The 20,834-nt window shown below is 43.1% G+C and overlaps 1 protein-coding gene across 2 annotated transcripts in view; it reads right to left on the reverse strand.

The window, feature by feature from the left end:
- Positions 1-20,834, reverse strand: part of dgkb (diacylglycerol kinase, beta) — a 73,352-nt gene that overhangs the window by 9,792 nt on the left and 42,726 nt on the right. For both annotated transcript variants that reach the window (XM_065958074.1, XM_020653612.3), the window contains 3 exons: positions 18,309-18,373; positions 3,332-3,422; positions 1,413-1,608 (listed from right to left, as the gene is read on the reverse strand). In XM_065958074.1, coding sequence (XP_065814146.1) covers positions 1,413-1,608; positions 3,332-3,422; positions 18,309-18,373 — 352 coding nt within the window. The remainder of the gene's footprint in view (positions 1-1,412; positions 1,609-3,331; positions 3,423-18,308; positions 18,374-20,834) is intronic.

Genomic DNA, 20,834 nt, shown 5'->3' on the forward strand with positions numbered 1-20,834 from the left:
ACGTTTAATCTTCCTCCACCAACTTTTGCTTTTAAGTCGTTCGAGTGGCTCACAACATCTCACCTGTAACCACAGAACAGTCGACTCATTCTGCTCAATTCATTCATATATTCCCATTGACGGGCTTCCTTTTGACGTAAATGGATTCAGGGGTTTGCCCAGCACCCCCCTCAGTCCGCTCTTATTAACTGAACCTGTCCACTGGAGCCTACACAGACCATTAATACACCAGTGACAGTGCCAAACAGTGACATGATTGCACCACTTCTTTGCAAACAAAACCTGCTAGCTATGATTCACCTTGTCGTCGGTGAAATATTCATGCACTTGGGGAAAGTTTGGTCTAAAGTTTAGTCTTTGATCTACCTGATAGGAGCAAGGACACCTACCCTGTCAGACCTGTTTAATGTACAGTAATATTGTCCATTAGGGTGCACCAAATGTGATTTGCAGTATACACAGGGCTTCAAAAGTGCTGTGGATGACTCACCATTTTCCCACAATGTGTTGAGTCTGCTAAACACAAACCACACAAGTTTCCATGATAGGAGCCAGCGTATGCGACTGTTCTATGGGCATCGACCATAGACTGAAAAAAAACATGGATGTCGTCTCAGTCTCAGTTCCTGAAGTGGCGTTTTGGAGCCCAACGATGGTGGTCGCCATGTTGCGACCACCATGCTGTCTCAACCTTTGCTGTCTCAACCTTGCTGTCTCAACCTTTTCAGTCCATTTAGCTACAGACCGAAAGGTGAAGCTGAGGCGGGACTTAAGCCTACCTGACAATCGGCTACGACACACACCTGTCAGTCAGATCAGCCACGCCCCTAATTGTGCACAACTCATAGCCTTGATGAGATCAAAATGGATGAGTTATAAAATAATTAACCCCCTGTACAGTGTGCATGAATAAACAGTGAGCTATTCAGAGCTAAACCATCTTTTGAACCACGCTGTAAACATGTTTATTTCTGCGATAAAAACTTTGATTTTGGGTGTTAATGGACTTCCATGGCTTTTGCAGGAAGCCTCCAGTGGACAGTCGAGGAAGTGCAGTTCTTTTGCACTTCTGTAAAAGCTTCACTTTTCAACAACGGAGGTTGCTGCTTTGCAAAATGGCACTGATAATGTTAACAGGGTGATAAAAAACATGTAATTTTAATGATTTTCACCATCATGTTAGCATGGGATATACTGTAAGCAATTTAGCAGAAAACAAAAAAAATGGTAGAGGGCAATAATAGGGTGATCAGGATTTATCCTCTGGGAACACATATGTTCAAGGCCAAAAGATGACATGTTTCATGATCTGATTTCAGACCTTTAGGTTCAATTACTGCAGAGATTATGCCGAAAAATAACAGTAAAACAGCCATAAATGTATTTAAAGTAATGGACGGTGTTTACGATACCTTGGACAGCAAACATGAGCTCTTTGGGGTCCAACAATGGCGTCCTCTTGTCTTGGCTCTTTTTCCCCCCCTTGCGGTTTCCCCTTCGCTTCTTACTCTCGCCCCAGAGGTTGGAGCCGCCGTGCATGCTGGGAATGTTGAGGATGGCAATACCTTCCAAAGAGATGCTGCTGAGGTCCAGAGTGACACCGTCACACTTTTAGAGAGGAGGAAGAGGAAGAAGACTGAATATGTCAAAACCGTTCTCTGAATCTTAACTTTGCTTTCTGAGTTAGCCTGAATCTTCCACTGATCCTGATCCTTAATCTGAACCTCTGCTTGGTCTGAGTCTGAGTTTTGTCTCTTTATCTGAATCTGAGCCTATAACAGTCTTTCTGTTTGAACAAAGACTAGCTTGCCAGTCTGAGCCAGACACGAAGATCTGTTTCTCTTCTTTGAGTTGCGCTTGAACCTGTCGATGTTTTATGTCCTGACAATAAAGTTTCTTTTAAATCTCCCACAGCCAAATATGCTTTCGCTCTCAAAATGCTGTCTCCGCCTAACTTTCAGTCAACCTAACGACAGGCTTAGAGCTGGAGCCAAGGCGGGTTTTTAGCCTCTTGACAAACCTTACACCGCGCCCACCGGTCAATCAGGTCAGCTACACGCCTTATTGTAAATAACTGTTATCCTTCATCAAATCAAAACAGTTGAGTCATCGTACAGTGTGCGCCGATCGAGAAATGAGCTAACCAGATGTATTTGTTTTTTTTAACTAGGCTGCAAAAATGTTAATCTCTGCTGTAAAAACAGACTTTTTTGAATGGGTGTGTATGTAACTTCCTGTGCTTCCGCAGCCAGCCTCTAGTGGACACTCGAGGAACTGCAGGATTTTGCACTTCAACATTGGCTTCAATTTTCAACACCAGAGGTTGCTGCTTGGTCGCTCCAACCCTTGAATTGAGCCTAGCCACAAAAATCGTATAAAAACATCTAGTGTGTAACCAGCTTTGGCCAAAACCTCCTTTCCCCAGAGGCCAAATCTTAGTCTCTATAATTCCTAAACCTGTATGAGTTTGAACATGTGTTTGTACGTCACTCCTTTGAGCCTAAATATTCCTCTTAGTGTGAGCATAATCCAACCTTTAATTTGTCTTCCTCAATCTAAGCCTTCTCCTTGTATGTTCAAACTACACAATTTTTTTAATTCTAACAACCTTAACCTCTCTCTCTGTGCCTGTTTGAATAGTAATCCATTCCGACCTTCTGATCCTTTGTTATAGATCTTAGCAGGAACCTCTTTCTCCCTCTGAGGCTAAACCTGCTTTAGGAGCCACCATTACTGTCAGCTTGATCAGATTAAGGAGCTCTAAAGTCGTCTGCTGTGTGACCGGTGATACCCTCGAAGCCTGATACTCTAAATAAACGCTTCTTATACCAGTATGTATCTTTACACCTGCCCCCTCCGGCTCTGTGGGTACTTAACCAGCTCTAATTAATGAAGACCTCTGCACCGTGTCGATCGCTTTGAGAAGGGGGAAGATGAACTGTACGGACGCCATCTTCATTATCACTCAATATCACACACAGCAGGGTCATGTAGGGCTAATTACCTGTGTGTTGAACTGAGGTGCAGTGAGAAACAGGCGGGGAGGTGCGCGGATAGCCTTCACACATCAACACTTTGTCTGGGTGGAGTGGAAACCAGTACAAATTTGAGCTATTAATGGATCGAGGGTTGACCAGAATGCTTTTATGTGACACTGTTATTCTTACAAACTTGTATTTGAAGATGGTGAAATGAGGTTTTCAGATTGTAAAAGCCAGCATGGAATCCCCATATAAGAGGTTATAAAAGAAGAGAAATCTTCCCTTTGCTTTTGTTTTCTTCTCTACACGGCTCGAAAAAAGCTAAAAAAAACATGTGGTTAGATTTTTACCTCCACCTCCAGAAAGTCGTGGAGCTTCTTACACGTGGCTGAGAAGGTCTCCGAAGTGCCGAACTCAAAGTACCACAGCTTATTCTTTGTTCTGAAAGAAAAAAGACAACAGGAACTGCAAAGGGACCGAGAAGAGAGGAAACATAGGAGTGTTTTCTCCACATCAAAATGTGAACCTCTCTGTACAGCCGTAGCATCTCTCCTGCTTTGTCTCTCGCCCCCTACACACTGCGCTTTTAAGAGAAGAAAGAGACAGAAAGGCTCTTTTTTAAAGGCATTTGATTCATGCTTTCAATCCAATTTAAACAACTTTATTAATGCTTCTTGGGGCAATTGGTTAGGAGCAGCTTGGACATAAACCGAAATAAAAAACACAGTGACATACAGAAGACAAATGATACTAAACAGCTGAAAATATGAAATAGGACCTAAAAGGAGATAATGATGTTAAACACTGATTAGTAAACAACCAGACTGGATAAAAAACAATTAAACGTTCAGTCATAAAAGGATAAAAAAAAATGATCTGTGGGAGTAAAAGGATAAAAGTCAGAAAAAATATGAAACCTCAGGATCATTTAGTAATGTTAAGGAAAAGGCGATGAACGATTTAGAGCATCTCCCAGGTTAAACATTATGACGCCCTGATGGCAACAGAGGAAATTCACATGTTCAGCTGCGCCGATAGCCTAGCGGTTATGACGCGCGGCCCATGTACACAGGGCATAGTCCTCATCGCAGCGGATATGGGTTTCTATTCCGACCTCGGCACTTTGCTGACCCCCCCCCCCCCCCCCCCCCACTCTCTCCTCTCAGAATTTCTTGTCTCTCTACAGCTGTGCTATTTAATAAAGGCAAAAATGTAAACTCCACCACCAGGGGGCTCTTAATCAAAACAACTACAAAAAATGATGTCGAGGCTGACGGTGAATCAAAGGAGTGACTCCTTTTAAAAACTCCACTCCACTCCCGAACCCAACCCAACCCCCGTTAAAAACGAACCCTGAGTTGACTGTCATATGTTTATAAGCTAATATAGTCAAGTTTAATTTGCATGACGTTTCTATCACAGCAGCACATACAGATTTCAGTAGCAGTTCCAGCTTTCTTATGCAGCGATCTGGTGTTTCCACGGCAATGATAAACATGTCATGTATCTTATGGCGCTACAAGATACGTCCCGTTACAACCATAAAATGAAGGATTTCTCTGGCTTTAATAACTGTTGTAAATATTTGAGGGAATGTAAGTGCTGAGTGACGTCACCCATCTGTTCCTGCAGGGTGCTTTGGAGTCCCATCGATGGCGGTCTCCATGCTGGAAATGCTGTCTCAACCTAACTTTCAGTCAACCTAACGACAGGCTGAGAGCTGGAGCTGAGGCGGGATGTTAGTTTCTGCTGTAAAAATAAATATATATGTATTTTTGAATGGGTGTGTATGTAACTTCCTGTGCTTCTGCAGCCAGCCTCTACTGGACACTTGAGGAACTGCAGGCTTTTGCACTTCCTCATGACTTTTAACACCGGTGTTACAGTACTGAACGATGCACTCCATGGCTGCCTCTCTGTTACATCTCAAATCAAAGTCTAGTAGTTGGTTTTAGAAACGTTAAAAGTCTAAAAAGTTATCGCAACACCAAGAAAATAAAATCAGTTGTAAGGACTCCACAGGAAATTCACATGAAATATTTACCGCTGACCAAACCATGCAGTCATTAATCTCTCAGAGAATTCATAATGTGGCTCGTTAATCACACATTGAGGCACGATGATGAATCTGAAGCTGGTTAACAAGCATCTGAGGGAGCCCATGAGGTGGACTCTGGGTACCCATGCCCGACATTAGGGCCCAGTGAGGGGTGTGAGAGGGTAATCTACCTGCCCCTGTAATTAACAGAGGATTGGGGTGCTGCTCTCCGGCTTCCTACAGAACAAACTCCCATCGCTAAGGCTGATGATCAGTGACCTCGCACGGCTCAGTCACCATCTGTCTGCATACTGCTAAGCTGTATTATCAACTCTCTCCACTGATACCATTACTTCTTTCTCACATCCCATTTATAAGATCTTCATTTTTTTATAGTGTTATGTGATGCAGCATTCTGTTTAGTCTTGTATGAAAATCGTTGTAACTGATGTATACGGGACAGCACAATCCAAGTTTACAAAAAGAAAAGAGGTCATTTGGAATTAAGTGGAAACTACGACCCCGTGTCTACCCAGCGTTTTTCCAGGTAGAAAAGCGCTGGCTGTGCGCTGTTGACAACGGCCGCTGTATGACCGACACTGCTCCGTTACTTTTTACTGCATGTTTTATATTAGAGATCGTTTATCTCCCCGATTAGACAGAGATTAAAGAGGATGAATTAAAGAGAAGAAAACACGCTGGGTTAATACATATTACTGGTTAGTACGGTCAAAAAAGATAGATACCAATTTGCTTCAATGCAGAATTAAAAAAACAAAGAAGATAGTACGACCCTGGTGTATCATAACGTATCACATCACATTGTATCGCATTGAATTGTTTTGTAAACCACTGTATTTTACTTTTTGGGGAGCTCATTGCATTTAAAGAGACACACACACCAAAATGGAGCGTTCTGAGAGAGCTGGTTTATACAGGGTCATAAACCTCCTCTGGTGCTTGATTCATGTTATATTTTGACCAAAGCACAGCACAGATGTTTCATTTAGACCACAGGGGACTGCTTGAAAAGGTGGAGAAGGGGTATAATATGTCCTCTTTAAAAACAGAACACTGATGAGGGAGAAAGCGCAGGCAGCATAAAATCTGCATCATGTGAAGCAATGATTCACCACTGAAGCACCAAAACAAAGTACCACCTATTTAAAAAAAAGGCTTTCCATCTTTCCAAGAACCAACAGACAACAACAGACAATTTATCTCACAGCTTCAAGTAGAGAAAAAAAATAACCTACAACATTGCTGACACGCAGAACTGAACACGATAAAAAATGGGCTTCTCTTAGCTGGAGTCAAAGCGCTACAAGAGGGACGTATTAGTGTAAGAAGAGTAACAATCACTGAATTATTGATTTCCTCATTAGGACTTTTGTCAGGACCATTTAGCCACTTTATAAATGAGCTTTCATTAGGGTACTTGCAAGGTAGCCCAACTCACAGCTGATTTATTATGTGCAACATGGTCAATAAGAGAGAGGGAGGGGGGGGGGGGGCAGGGGGGGGGACAAGGGGCCATGCTGAGAGACTTCCACAACAACACATCCCTGCTTGTTGTAACCCATCTTCATCCTCATCTTCATCAGGCTGTAGGCTCAGGAGTCAGAAGAGAACACAAACGAGTGCCCGGGACAATTTTGCAAACAAACAAATGAAGGTGGCTACTTTGAAAAACATATTCAAAACGGGTGGTTAATGATTCAGACAGAGAGAATGACGCCAGTTTAAGTGCGTGCAGTGTTTTGAATAGCTTGACCCTTTAGTTGAAGCTGGTTTTGATCTTGTGTTTCAGAAGTTATGTTTCCACTGATCGCAATGGAAGTTTTGAAGGAGACTCAACATTAGTGAGATGGATTCTCTCCAGGTGACAAAAAAAAGTACGACTTCAAAATATGCCAACATTAGAGAAAGAAAATGTGTGTTATCCAGCAGCGTCCTGGCTTCACTTTATGCATCTTAAAGGTCACATATTCTGCAAGATCCACCTCACCATGTTTCTCTAACTCTAATATGTGTCTCTAGTCTGTCTACAAACCCCCCAATGATGAGAAAAGTCCATCCTCTCTGTCTTCTGCCTGCTCCACTTTGCAGAAAATGTGAGCTCAAACAGGCCGTTTGGAGATTTTCCCTTCATGACATCACAAGGGGCAGTAGCCCCTCCCCCAGGTGGGTGACACTCCGACAGCTAGGTGTTTGTTCTGCCCTCTGAGTCTGCCTTCTCATCATAAACACTACAACATGGAGCGAGAAAGCCCGAGACACCCAAGCCCTTCCCTCAGAAACAGATCATTTACGTATTTAAAGGTACAGACACAGAAACAGCCTGTTCTGAGCAGGGCTGAAATAGAGGGGTTTATAGGAATGATCAAATACAGGATCAGAGTGGATTCAGAACAAGAAACTTCACACACATGTTTTGAGGAGCTCTGAGACTTACTGGTTGAAAAAGGGGGGGCATGTGACCTTTAAAATGTCTTGGGTAGAACAATAATAATGTGCAGAATTAAAAGATGACATCTCTTCAAGGTGAATTCAGAATCATTCTTCAAAACTGCCCAATGTCAGCGTTGTATAAATGCATTACTAAATCTTTAAAGTATTATTTTAATAATGACCTCATGTCACCGGTTTAGCTCAGTTGGTAGCAGTCGCCCCACATACAAAAGCTAATATCCTTTATGCATTAGTCACAGGTTCGACTCCCAGTCTTTGCCCTTTGATGTCTCTCTTCCTCAGCTGTCCTATAAATGAAGGCAAATAATCTTAAAGTGCAGTCTCCAGTCTGACGTGTATCTTTTTTATGAGTCAACCTCGTATGAGTCAAATAATTACCTGATTTGCATTCAAAAAAATCTCTTCTAACCCAAGGTAACAGTCCCAGGCCCCTCCGTCTGACAGAGAGCTCCGGGTTTGTTTTATAGAACAGCAGAACCAAAACTGCTCTTGGGACATCAGGAGCTAAAAGTCATGAAACTAGAGCACGCTGTAAGATCAGATACGGTAAGAGGCACATCGGACCGACCTGTCGATTTCCACCACTTAACCTAACAAGCGCTCCATGGCAACAAATCACCTCATGTCCCTGTTCATTAGGTAATTAGGAGCTTCTGATTGGCCGGATTGGATTGTCGTTTGTTATCTGCAGACTGAAGCTAAACACCCACTCCTCTGACAGACTTCAACAGAGGCCAGCTTGACCTACGATTAGTCCGTCTGAATAAGATACTCATAAGGTAGATTAAGACAACCTCTCTTTACAGTCAGTGCAATGAAAGTGCCCATTTTATTTAACTGTTGTCTGACTTTAAGCTCCAGTGCAGCTGAGAAGGTGATTCCCTTTTCAGAGCAGAGTTGTATTTTCAGAAAGGGAAGCAGCAAGCTGTAGGTTTTCATTTCTCTGTGTCGGCCTCTGCTGTGTTTTCTACCTGCAGTGTATAAATGCAAATTGCACCGCAATACTAACATTAGCGGTGGGCAATCACCTGAGCTGTAGAAGTCACTGCTCGGACGTCATAAGAAAACACTGGCTCAGGTTCCCAGAGCCACAGAGGTGTCTCATATTTGCACAAACAAATCAGAGAAAAAGAAGGGGACACAAACACCTGTCGACAACACGATGAATAACAAAGAAAAAGACTGCCTGAATCTGTACAATGCACTCACGTTCATCAGCCGTGTGCTGGTCGGTCACCATATTAAAGGATGTCAGACACGATAAGCTTCAGCACGGCGTCGCTGTCCTGAGGCCACAGCTTCAGATGCTCTTTCCACCGGCCACACTGAACGGCAGGGAACCAGAACCATTGATTTTTCTTCCCCTCTGACACTTAATCTCACCCACAATGATCTACGACCTTATTTTCACACTAATTTCTTCTTGATCAGAGGTGATAAATATCGCATTGACATAACCAACTCTTTGTGCATTGCATCAATGCACTGTTTTGTTTAACATGACACCGCCTGGAGCGCTGCGGCTCACACTGGCAGGTTTGAGAAACGACCCGAGCTGCATCGTGTTGCCTTTAGAGCTGCAGAGAGCCGTTTGAAAAATGTATTTGTTTCAGTTGCACTACACTGCACAAGGTTTATCTTTTTAAATCCTGTTGATGCCGCCTTAAAACATCCAACAGCGTTAGGAACACTGACGCACAGATAACTGCTGAAATGACATACAGAAGCTTTTATAATAAAGCTGGCCAAATATACTTTTCAAGCCAGGACTGCAAATTAATTGCATTAAAATGTAAAATCATATACACACAAGCCCACCATAATACAACAGTGTTAAAAGTTGTCTGAGGTACTTGGGCACCAGAACATGAAAATACTTGTAATTCATGATTTAAACACCAGGGGGCAGAGCTCTCTATATCTATATATCTATATATCTATATATATATATATATAGATATATAGATATATACATATTTTTTTTTTTTTTTTTTTTTTTTGTTATTATTTTTTTTTTTTTTAGATATGAAATGTTGCTAATATTAAATTAGCCATTTCCACATACTGCTGTTCTAACATTCAAAGGTCCCCAAGGGGTACAACCCTAGACTGTATAAATAGTCTCAGTGATGTCACCCATTTGTTTTTGAAGAGGCGGTCGCCATATTGGAAATGCTGGATAATTAAAAACCAAAATAACCTCCAAAAAAGCAAAGTTCAGGTGTAACATGGAGTCCCAACCTTTTTTGTCTGTGTTTAAATGCTCATGTATTTAAATGTGCTATATGTTACACATTTTTATTTTATGTCTGTGTGCTGCTTTATCAGTCGTGTTATGTTTTAACTAACACTTGTGTTGTTTTATTTGTTATGTTTACGTGTTCTTGTGTCTATGTTTTTGTGCTGCATGTATGCTTTTTAATGTTTTCTTAAATGTCATCAACCTGCCAGGAACTGCAGATGAAAATTAGCCTGCATGGCTAAATCTGGTACATTTACATGTGTGACTTTGTTGCTCTTGTTAATTAATGTGCGTTGTCCCTTTTAAATAAAGAAATCTAAAAATCTGCTCCATCCTGAAATCATTAATTTTTGGGAACCTGTCGTGAAGCTAACAAAGGAGTACTGTTAATTAGTGATTTCATTTTGTTTACAAGGCTGGAGGTGTTTGAACAATGCGTTTACCAGAGGTCTGACACCTCCAGTCACACATCAGCAGGAGGAAGTTAGTTTGAGGTTTAGTCTGGTAGTTTCTACAGGGAGAGCGATACCAATTCAGCCTTTAACTTTGGAGAGCAAAGAAAGGAGTCAACAGTGATCTGCTTTGATTTCACTGAGAGGGCTGAATCTCACATGTATTATAAATTACCCGAATAACAGAGATCATTGTATGTACATGTCTGAGACTGAAGCCTCTGACTGAGGGGGCTTTTGTATATCTTTGGTTGCTTTCACACCAGTGGCTCGTTTGCTTTGTTCCACATCAGATGAAGAAGCGTTACATATTTGCATTTCTCCTTTTGGGTTATTTCAGGTCCATGCTGCAATATTGTACAGAAAACAAAAGCACAGGTCTGTCCTTGCGCCATCAAGTCCCAGCTTCCTGTCCCCACTGTAGGTAAGCAAATGCCATGCATGCTTATCTACTTTGCATTGTGGGACGGCTTTAGGACGCCAACTTAGCTAGCCGGTTAACATATTGACAACAAACACCAAGATGAGTCGCAGATCGAGCTGGAGCAGCGAGGAGGTCAAATACCTCATCGACACACATGGGGAGTTTAGCATATTTGTCAAATGTTGACACCCCCAGCAGCAAAAATACAGAAGTTTACAAACTTGTGAGTCGAGCAGTGTTGCACAAAGGCCCCACTGCAGGTAGCCAAGATGGGGTCGTTAACAGCAGTGTTTAAGAACAGCACTTAGGACCATCGAGAGCTCACAGTCTAGAGCAAAACGTTACTTAGGATGTGTCCGATTACCTTGATTAAATAGTATCATCACATGAGTTGGTCATGTCTCAATCCCCAGCTCCTGCAGCCACATGTCCGATGTGTCCTTGGGAAAAACACTTAACCACAAGTTGCTCCCGCTGCTTTGACGGCGGTGTGTGAATGTGAATGAATGTGATGAATTAATACTGATGGACACTTTACACAGCAGCCTCTACCATCAGTGTGTGAATGTGTAGGTGTAAAACACTTTGAGTAGTCAGAAGACTAGAAGAGTGCCACACAAGCTCAGGTCCATTTACCTTGATATCTAACTCAGGAGTGGAAGCTCTGCAAAGCGTCTCTGTCTCTGTAACAAGCAGAATGGAAGCGTGCTGTGGCCTTTGCCTATTTTACCAATGCACCCTCTTAACATCGTCACACCTGTACAGAGGACGCAGTCTGTTTTCTAAGGGTCTCCAAGAGGGACAATTTGGCCTGTATGGCCTCATAAGCCATGCGGGCGAAACACGTTGTTTGTTTGAGTATGTAATTAAATATAAATAGAAGTAATTCAGCCCTCTTGTGTGCTGTGAATCTGATAGAAATGAATTCATCTTCAGTTGGACATGCTCCTCAGTTTATGAATATCAGGGTTACTTTGTCAATTCGTTACCATCCGTCTTTCACATCGCTCCGCCCTGCCTCTATCTGTGCACAGCCTTGTGTGTCTAAGTTCATCTGAGTTAAACTGCTTGGCTTGTGTGTGTACATGTGTGTGTGTGTGCATGTGTGTGTGTGTGTGTGTTTCCCGCTGTGCTGGGGACAGGGCCACAGGTGAGATCTCTCTAAATTACACACAAGTGGTCATTAATTATAGATGACACTTTGGTCACAGAAACGATTTCATCCTCAAATGAGGTCCGAGGGCGGCCGCTGCCGACGTCCACCATGCATGTGAATCTGTGTGTGTGTGTGTGTGTGTGTGTGTGTAAATGAGTGAGCGTGCATGTGTAATTTAGAGTGCCGTCACCTGTGGCCCTGTTCCCAGCTCAGCAGGAAGCTCTCACACACGTACATTAGCATGTGTGTGTTGATGTGTGTGTGTGTGTGTGTTGGTGAATCCGGCGGCTCCATCCAGCACGTGGCAGCTCTTTGATGAACACACTCATTATGCTAAAGAGAGCGCCATGCCTGGGCTTCCCTGTGCCTTCAGGAAAGGTTAACTCGGGATGGTTACACAGCACAGCGAGAGCCTGTGGGCGCGCGGGGGCACAGCGGCTCGTGGGGAGCGCCGTGACGGTGTTAGATGTCTCAGGACCAAAAATAGACGTGTGTATGCAGAGTAAATATCATGGGAACATCAAGGCGCCATGATTGATGCCATAGAATAAACAAACATCGCCGGTGCAGCCAGAGCAGATTTAACCCTGCAGGTGAAAGGACTAGAATCAGATGGATCGCCCTCGCCGAGCGGAGGTCTTCTGATTAAGCAGTCTTTATTGTCCACAACTGATTTTTTGGCGCCCGGTTGTTCAAAAGGTTTAGTCCAAATAAACAAGATCCTGATTTGAAAATCCACTTTCCCTCTACCAAGGATTATGTAATCCAGCTCCCTTTAATCCTGTTCAAGAAAAGAAAAGAAAAACAGGACTGAATCAACCTGACGAAGGTAGAGATCATGGGCCGTATAAAACATGGACGCAGTCTCAGTGACATCACCCAGCACACTTTTGAAGCAGAACGATGGCGGTTGCTGGGTTGAAAATGTCGCCTCAGTCGATCTAGAAACATTCAAAGAGCTAGAGTAGTGGCCTTTAGCTTCCTGACAAACAGCTTCAACACATCCACCTGTCAGTCAACTCAGCTATGCTTCTAATTATGCTTACACTTTTAGACGTCATGAAATCGAAAAAAAATATGTGTGCTGTTTATGAATTGAGCCAGTCAGACCCAAACCATCTATCGCCCCAGACTGTGGAAAAAATAAGGTAACAAACAGGGCGTGGCGGTTGGGTCCCGCACCATGTACAGACGCTTTGGACCTCTGGACGGGCGGCCTGGGTTCAGGTTGGGCCTGTGGCTCTTTTCTCGCGTGTCATTCCCCACTCTCTATCCCTGGTTTCAAACTCTATCCAATAAAGGCAGAAAGCCAAGAAATAAAATCTACAACTCAGCCGATCAGGAACAATAAACAGCTTGTAAGAATCTGAAAGCACAAAGTTCTCCGTTCTCTAACCCCACTCTCTCTCTCTCTCTCCCTCTCTGTCTCTCTGCGTCTGCTCCCCTCAGAGTCAGAGATTAGCCTGTAATTACACGGGAGATCAGCAAAAAACGAGGAAAAAAAGGGGAGTAGTGTATTTTAACAAGGCGGTCGATGGGGGAGGGGGTGGCGTGTAGACCTCGTCACGGGCCGACTGATTGTCTGCTTTTAATCCTCAACCTCATTATCACCTCCAGGTCCGGCAGTGGCAGTAAATGAATCTATCTGCCGAGTGTCAAATCTTCACACCTCCACCCGGGTAATCACCCCAAGGTGCAAATACAGAAGATGGATAGAACGAGAGGAACGAATGAAGTGGGGGGGGGGAGTGTATGACCCCGTGTTTCATCAACAACATCCTCAGTTCATCATTAAGAAAAGCTACATGATGCTATTTAGATTGTAATTAAAGCTGATTAAATATTCAGCCTCTTTAAGGTCAACGCGGCGACTTCATAAAGCTAAAGATCGTAAAGATTTGGAGCATATAGGAAGTGAGCAGACATTACTGCTGTCACATTAAAACCTCATGATTCAAAATGTGACATTTGTCTCTGAATCCAAGTCGCACAGAAAACGTGCGAGTTGATGAATCCGTTTTTGACTTTGAAACTGACCAAAGAGCGCAGACGGAGTTTCAAAATCAAGGCGTCTCAGATATTATACCGTTTTTACGAGGGGTGGAACTGCCAATTTCCACAGAGACCGTGCACGCAGCAGTCCGTCAGCGCAGCGCAGTACCGAGCGCTTGCTCGTTTGCCGCCCCTCTAGTCAATTCTCCTGTTTCCAAAGCGAGCGCCACTGTCTGTCTCCAGAGCGTGCCAGCAGCGTCTCTACGCTAATACGCTGCACGTCTGTTTTTCGACGGAGCTCGCTGCAAGCACGCGTCAAGCTGGACAGAACAGAACGACCCGGACAGGAAGTCAGACAAGGAACAGTCGATTTCAGAATAAAACCCAAGAAATCCCTAAAAACTCACCTCTTCAACATCGCTTACAACCACTAACAAACTCTGCCCTCATTGTTCTTCTCATACACTATTTCTTCGTTTTGTTTTGTTGTTGTTCTTTGTTAAAGGCTTTATATCCATATATTTTTGATCCAGCAGATGTCGCCCTTGAGCACCAGCATGAAACCAAAACAACTCGCGGTGCATTGTTGGGTTAGCATGCTAATGCTAGCGATCGTTATTATGCTCGTATCTTCACACTGCAAGTAAATTTACCCGAAATAAGCGTGATCTAGAAATGCAATTAAGCAGTGAGTACAATATGTTCTTCTTCTTTTCTCTAGTCCATCAATTAAACAACTTTTATTCACGAGGGGAGGAGTCAGCCGCCAGGCTGGCTATGTCAACATACAGAAAAAAACCTCTGAAAACATCACATCCATCCACATTAGACATCCCTCCTCTGTAGCTACAATAAAAATAGCGGACCTGTGCAAAAGTTTTGCTTTAGCCTGGGGGTGGAGTGCATGGGTGGAAATACCAGGGGAGGGGAGGGGAGGGGATTTTTTTTTACCAGAATCCCACTGTGACATCACATTTGAAATGGAGCATTTTTCTCTGTGTTGTAAGACTTAAGCAGACCACAAACAAAGGACTGGATGGGTTTATTTCACATTTTGTGGGTCAGTAGACACTCAGGTTACTCAAATATATGTTCAAAAACACTGTACAAGTGGATTCTTCATAATATGTCCCCTTTAAGTCTCTTTGTACCAACATGGCTAAGCTTGAGTTCTCACTGCTTTTACTGATATTGAAATATGTTCATGTACTCAGTGAGTTTCAGTCTGATTAGAGCTTGTTAAAATCTCCTCAGAAAACACTGCTATTGTTCATTAATAATTTTCCTCATTCCAGACAGAGGCCTTCTTATTGCCGACTTGATGAGAGTGAAATCAGACTCCGCCTTGAGACACACTGCACTTTTCTTCCACTGTCAGTGAAGCTGGTGAGAAAGAGCCCGGAGCGGCAGGGAAATGACTCGGTGATAAGTCCTCCACACACTCCCAATGGACACCAAGCCCCTTTGGACAAATCCAACAAAATCTCTGCTACCTTGAAAAACTATAACCATGCATTATTGAAGCGGCAAGGATAGTGTGTAATAGAGAGATCCTAAACCCATTCCCCCTCCTGAATTATTCATGGGTTCAAATAACAGACAGAACCATTTTCTTTAAATATCTCTTATCTATAATTTTTCATCAAACGGCTTTAAAAAAAAACGAGTAAAACAACAGCGATACAATCTGTGTGTCCTCTGGCAGCGGATTGTCAACACGCAGAGTTTGGCAAAAAAAAACAAATATCTGCACCTTTAACTTCTGGTAAATTCAATTTCCCTTGTCGTTCAAACTGAGCTCTTACATGCAGAGATGGACTGTGGACAACCTGAGTGAGAGCAGTGCTTATGCCCACCTCTGCCTCAGGTGCTTTTATTCTGAAATGCTTCTTTACTTAAAGAGGTCATATTATGCCCTTTTTGGGGTTTGTATATTTAATCTATGTACCTACTTTTGTACGTTCACAATAGCTAAAGTTCTAAAAAAGTCTCAAGTCTGCTCTGATTGGTCTGCCGAGCCGCTCTGTCGTTATTAGTCAGTTGCTCAGCATGCTTCTCGGAAATTTCAACATGAGCTGCTGGGCTTGCCACAACGAGCCAATGGGCTTAGATCAGTGATCTCACACTGATAATGACGCCGCACTGACACATTTTTATCGATGGGGGCTAGAACCGAGCGTTACATGCGGCTAATGCTACAGCTAACAGGAGGAGGTAGGAGAAGCCGCGTTTCCGCAGACTTTTAATTTTTGCACATAGATGTGCCCAAACATGCACAGGACACTTGGAAAACACACTAAAGGGCATATGAAACCAGAAAAAGCATAATATGGGACCTTTAAATGAAGGTACTTCCTGGTTGCCGCTATAGTGAAGACAAAGATGATGTATCAGATAATACAGACAAGTGTGTAATTTAGAGTTTCTAAGTCATCATGGCCTGTTAAGAACTCACTGTAATGCTCCAGCCCGATGCAAAGACGTTAAAGGAAGAATGTTCCACATAAATATATCATAAATCCAGTCTATCCTGTGTAAATGTCTCTGAGTCCTGACTGTCTACAATGAGTGAGAAGCTCAAGTCCCGCTGACTGTGTTGTTGTCAGAGCCGTGTTTACATGGACGGGACGGCCGGCTCCTCCCCTTGTGTATAAAAGCTGTTTTAGTCAAGGACTAGAGAGTAGTAAGAGTTTTTAGATCACGCTCATTCTGTGTAAATTTATGTGCAATGTGAAGCTACGAGCTAACCTACAGAGTGCTAACATTAGCATGCTAACACCACAACACAGGACACAGGAGATTGCAGCTTGAGTAAAGGATAATTTTGTCCACCACTTGCACTAAAGTCCTTCATTTGAACACGAGTGGAGGGGGGTTGGAGGTGTGTCTCTGGAGGAGAGCAGAGGCTTCAGTATGGAGGAGGCGTGGCCAAACAGCAGCTTGTTTTGGTTTCATGCTTGTGCTTTAAGGGCGACATCTACTGGATCAAAAAGTTGCACATTCTTCCTTTTAAGGACATGCAGTGTGCTGACTTTTCTACTTTCTTGTGAACAATAACAATAACCTCATACCCTGTCTTCTTGTTATCAGAAAAATCAGCTTTGCTAACTTCACAGCCTCTCTTTTATGTTTTTATTTCTCCTACACGTCTGCAAAGCCTCCATAAAACAACAAGGCCTACATATATTCATGCAACTCCTCAACATCCGATCATTTGGTCGCTCTCTCTGCATGCAGGAGCAACAACCAGCAGACGGATAGTTGGCTAAATGTTGTACTAAGACCGGGGTAAAATATGATAATGAGTACAAATGGGATTATTAGGAGGCTGTGTGTCATCAGTCTGACTGATCCAGGATGTCAAACTAGCCAAGCACAATTCAATTAGGCCTGCAATTACTCCCTGGCGTTAGTGGAGACATATGGGAGACGTTAAATATTGATGGAGACAAAGATGCCACATTTGTTCATCTGCAAAGGTGAACGCATCTCCGCAGCATCATCACACATGCTGAATATGAAGCGTGCTCATTCATCACGCGGAGCTGCAGAACAAATACATTCAGTGATCCTGGAGACGACACACAGTCGCTTTTCATTTACTCTGTTTGTGCAGAAAGGGAGAAAAGTGACGTCTTGCTTTAGAGACTGCAGTGATTTTGAACTTCAATGAAGACTACAGACAGGACGACATGTATGCACATTACACTAGGATTCAATTCTGGAGGATTCCCAGGATTTATCTAAATCAGGGGTGGACAACTGATCAACCCCATCAACCCTAAACGTGGCCCTCAGGTCAATTTTTACATATCAATGAATTGGAACCATGAAGAAAACATGACAAAAAATCTGCCATGAAATCCTGAAAAAACAGAAATATGTCCATAATATTATTAGATCACTGGTATATGTTGAGTTAAATATGAGACATAATTGACTGTAATCGTTTTGTATACTACAATTTAGAGAATTAAATGAATGTGGCCCTTTCTGTGGCCAAAGTTGCCCATCCCTGATCTAGATTAATCACTTCCAGCTTCTGTGTTCTTGAAACAACAAGAAACTTCAGCATTCAAGTTTCCAGTCTATAGGACTCCACGGACAGACTCAAAAGTCTATCATCCCCTCCTTGTCTCGTAAGGTTCCTCTGGATCGTTTGTGTGGGACGGCCTGCTGCTATGTACCCCCCATTGCAACTTTATTCTCTTAAATGTATGACTATTATTAGCTTTCCCCCCCCTTAATGTTGCCCTCGTGCTCCTTAAAAAAAAAATTAAAATGAGGGTAAAAAGGACAAAAAGGAGAAAGAAATGAATTGACTCAAAAAGAATGTCAGAGATACAAAGAAGTTGTCATCACTTCATCACATCTCCGTCCCCTTGCCCTGGTTCTTATCTGTTGTGTGTGGTAGCCCGAGTTGACCTGAACTAATCGGACCCTCTGTTGGCTGACTTTATGCTTTTATGGACGCTGAGAACGGCTCATTTAGGAGTCGTTGGGTTAATACATAACCACGACCACACCCACTTACAGAGCAAACAGACATACCTGCTGTTGAACTTCTCCGGGTGTTTCTCCCTCATCACGTGGAAACGATGTGCGATGGAGGCGTCCTGAAAGACAAGATCGACATCTTCAGGTCAGCTGGTGTGGTTCAGGTTCACTTTATTAGTACCTGTAGGTAGATTCCTTTGCAGCCAGCAGGATCGAAATTCATCATGACAAACACTGTTACAAAACAGGTAAGCTATTTAAAACACACGAAAACATTTCATGACTTCATCTTAAGAAGTGTGTTGGACAAATCAAAGGGGTTTTTCAAATGGCCCCTTTACAAAACTTGCTGGAGTACATAGAGAAGCAGACCAGGCTGGGTCACAGTCTTTAGAAAAAGGTGATACGTTATACGCACATCACTTACACACAAAAATTGTGTTTCAAGTGGTGAAAACAGGCGGCACTAAAAGAGCTACACAGCTGCACAGAAACGGCATGTTCTGGACTTTGCTGCACACGACAGAGACCTCCAAAAAACAGGACCTGGATTTTACTGTACCTCACATTGGGAGGTCAGCGTTAGTCTCACATCTCAAAGTCCTCTGATAATAACTGAATCGTCTCATAATAACCAGGACCGCCTCGTCCTCATTAGCTAACTTTGCAAACTTGTCTCTCAGCGCTGTTACACCTTGATGTCCCTAGAGTCCCATTTCTATAAGGAGAAGAACAGCGGCGTGCAGGAGGTGGCAGCATAGGTTGAGGCCGGGATGGAGACGTATTGACAGACGCCCTGATGAACAGCACGCCATCGCCACACCGGCTAATTAATTAAACACACATTGCGAGTTATCACAGCTCGCAAGCTAACCTGCAGGATGCTACAGACACCACGGCAACCGAGATGTTCCAACCTCCCCCCTCTGCTTCTCTATATTGTCACCCTCGACCCCCCTCCCCCTCCCCCTCTCTTTCTCTGTGACCCGCGGCACCAAGTGCATCCTTGTTGGCGCTAACATGAAACAGTTCATGTAACATGTTCATGGTGTGACCGACAGTGACGCCTCACCACGTACGTCAACGCCAACTCAGCCTGTAGGCGAGAGTTTACACAGTCAGGTATACCCGGAGTGAACTTAAACAATGAATACTGTTTCAATAAAACAGAGAATACTTTGAACCTTCATGGTCGGTGTGAATTCAGCCGCTGTGGCTCACTTTGAAATCAAGGAACCCTTCCACAAAACCACCAACACATCAGACACGTCATGAAGGGCTCGGGCCCGAGACGTCACAGGTGGTGATAGATTTCATTCAAAGCCAATTGGAGCAGCTTCTGGTGTGCAGACTCAAGTTTTCCATTTTGCTTTCTGTCCAGCACCGAGTACTTAACCATTTGGATGTGCGTTAACGTTTGTGTGTAAAGCCTGAAACCTGATTCCTGCTTTGTGATGTCGGCGCGGTCAGAGCGGCGATATTGCGCAATCGCGGCCGGCGCGAGGATGGGCTGGCGCCTACCGAGTAGCAATGATTGGCTACAGGGCCCGGAAGTACATTCTTCGAGCCGTGAGCGCTTGAGCGCCGACTGCAATCAGTATGAAACGACTCGATGGAGCGTATTTTTGTCACTGTTTTATTTGATTTTCAAATGTGTCATTTAATTATTTTGTAACGTCCTCTTTTTAATGCTCTTCTCTTTCCCTTTCTTGTGATATTTCTGCTGTTTCGAGTGAAGCACTTTGAATTACGAGCATGGAGAAGCAGCGGGAAGTTTTTATGCTCTGTATATCTGAGAGAGAGAGAGAGAGAGAGAGCGAGAGAGAGAGAGAGAGGGTAACGACATGCAGGAAAAGAGCCACAGGTTGGACCAAAACCCAGGCCGCCCTCCCAAAGTACCACAGCCTCGGTACATGGGGAACGTGCACAAACCAGCAGGCTACCTTTTAAATCAAAGTCTGAAACCTTTACGCTCGCATCTCAAAACAGTCTTTTTATAACTTTAAGCCTTTCAGGAGCCCGGCCATTTCTGCAGACGGGCCTGCTGAGGAAGACAACCTCTGCACATGGGCCGCACAAAACAACCACCAGGCCAACGGTGCCCCAAGATTTTTTTTATTTTTTTTTTTTAAAGGAAAACCGAAATATGAAATCAAACAGTCAGAATAAAGAAAAAGATGACTTAATGTTACAAAATGATCACCTATTATTCAAAAATAATAGATAACTAGATAATAGATAATTAGATAACATTGTTCGGTGACCAAGCAGAAAATAAGTCTGAGGTAAAGATCATTCTTATTGGTTAGTTATATTCAATCAAAACCAAGTATTATTTGAGTTTTTAATGGTGATCTAACTCATTACTCGGCTCAGGTTTTAACAAAGTTTTGTCTCTTCACGAGCGCTGACATTTTGAGCATCGATGTGAGTTTAACTTTTAATCTTTTCTGTATCATGTTAATAATTTCAGATCTTCAAACAAATCACAGGAACACAAACTTTTGTCTTTGTAGAACCTTATTAAAACAAAGTATAATCTCACCTTTCATACAAGGTGTTTATTATAAATTAAACTAA

The sequence above is a fragment of the Labrus bergylta genome, chromosome 8 (assembly GCF_963930695.1).
Source record: "Labrus bergylta chromosome 8, fLabBer1.1, whole genome shotgun sequence".
Lineage (NCBI taxonomy): Eukaryota > Metazoa > Chordata > Actinopteri > Labriformes > Labridae > Labrus > Labrus bergylta.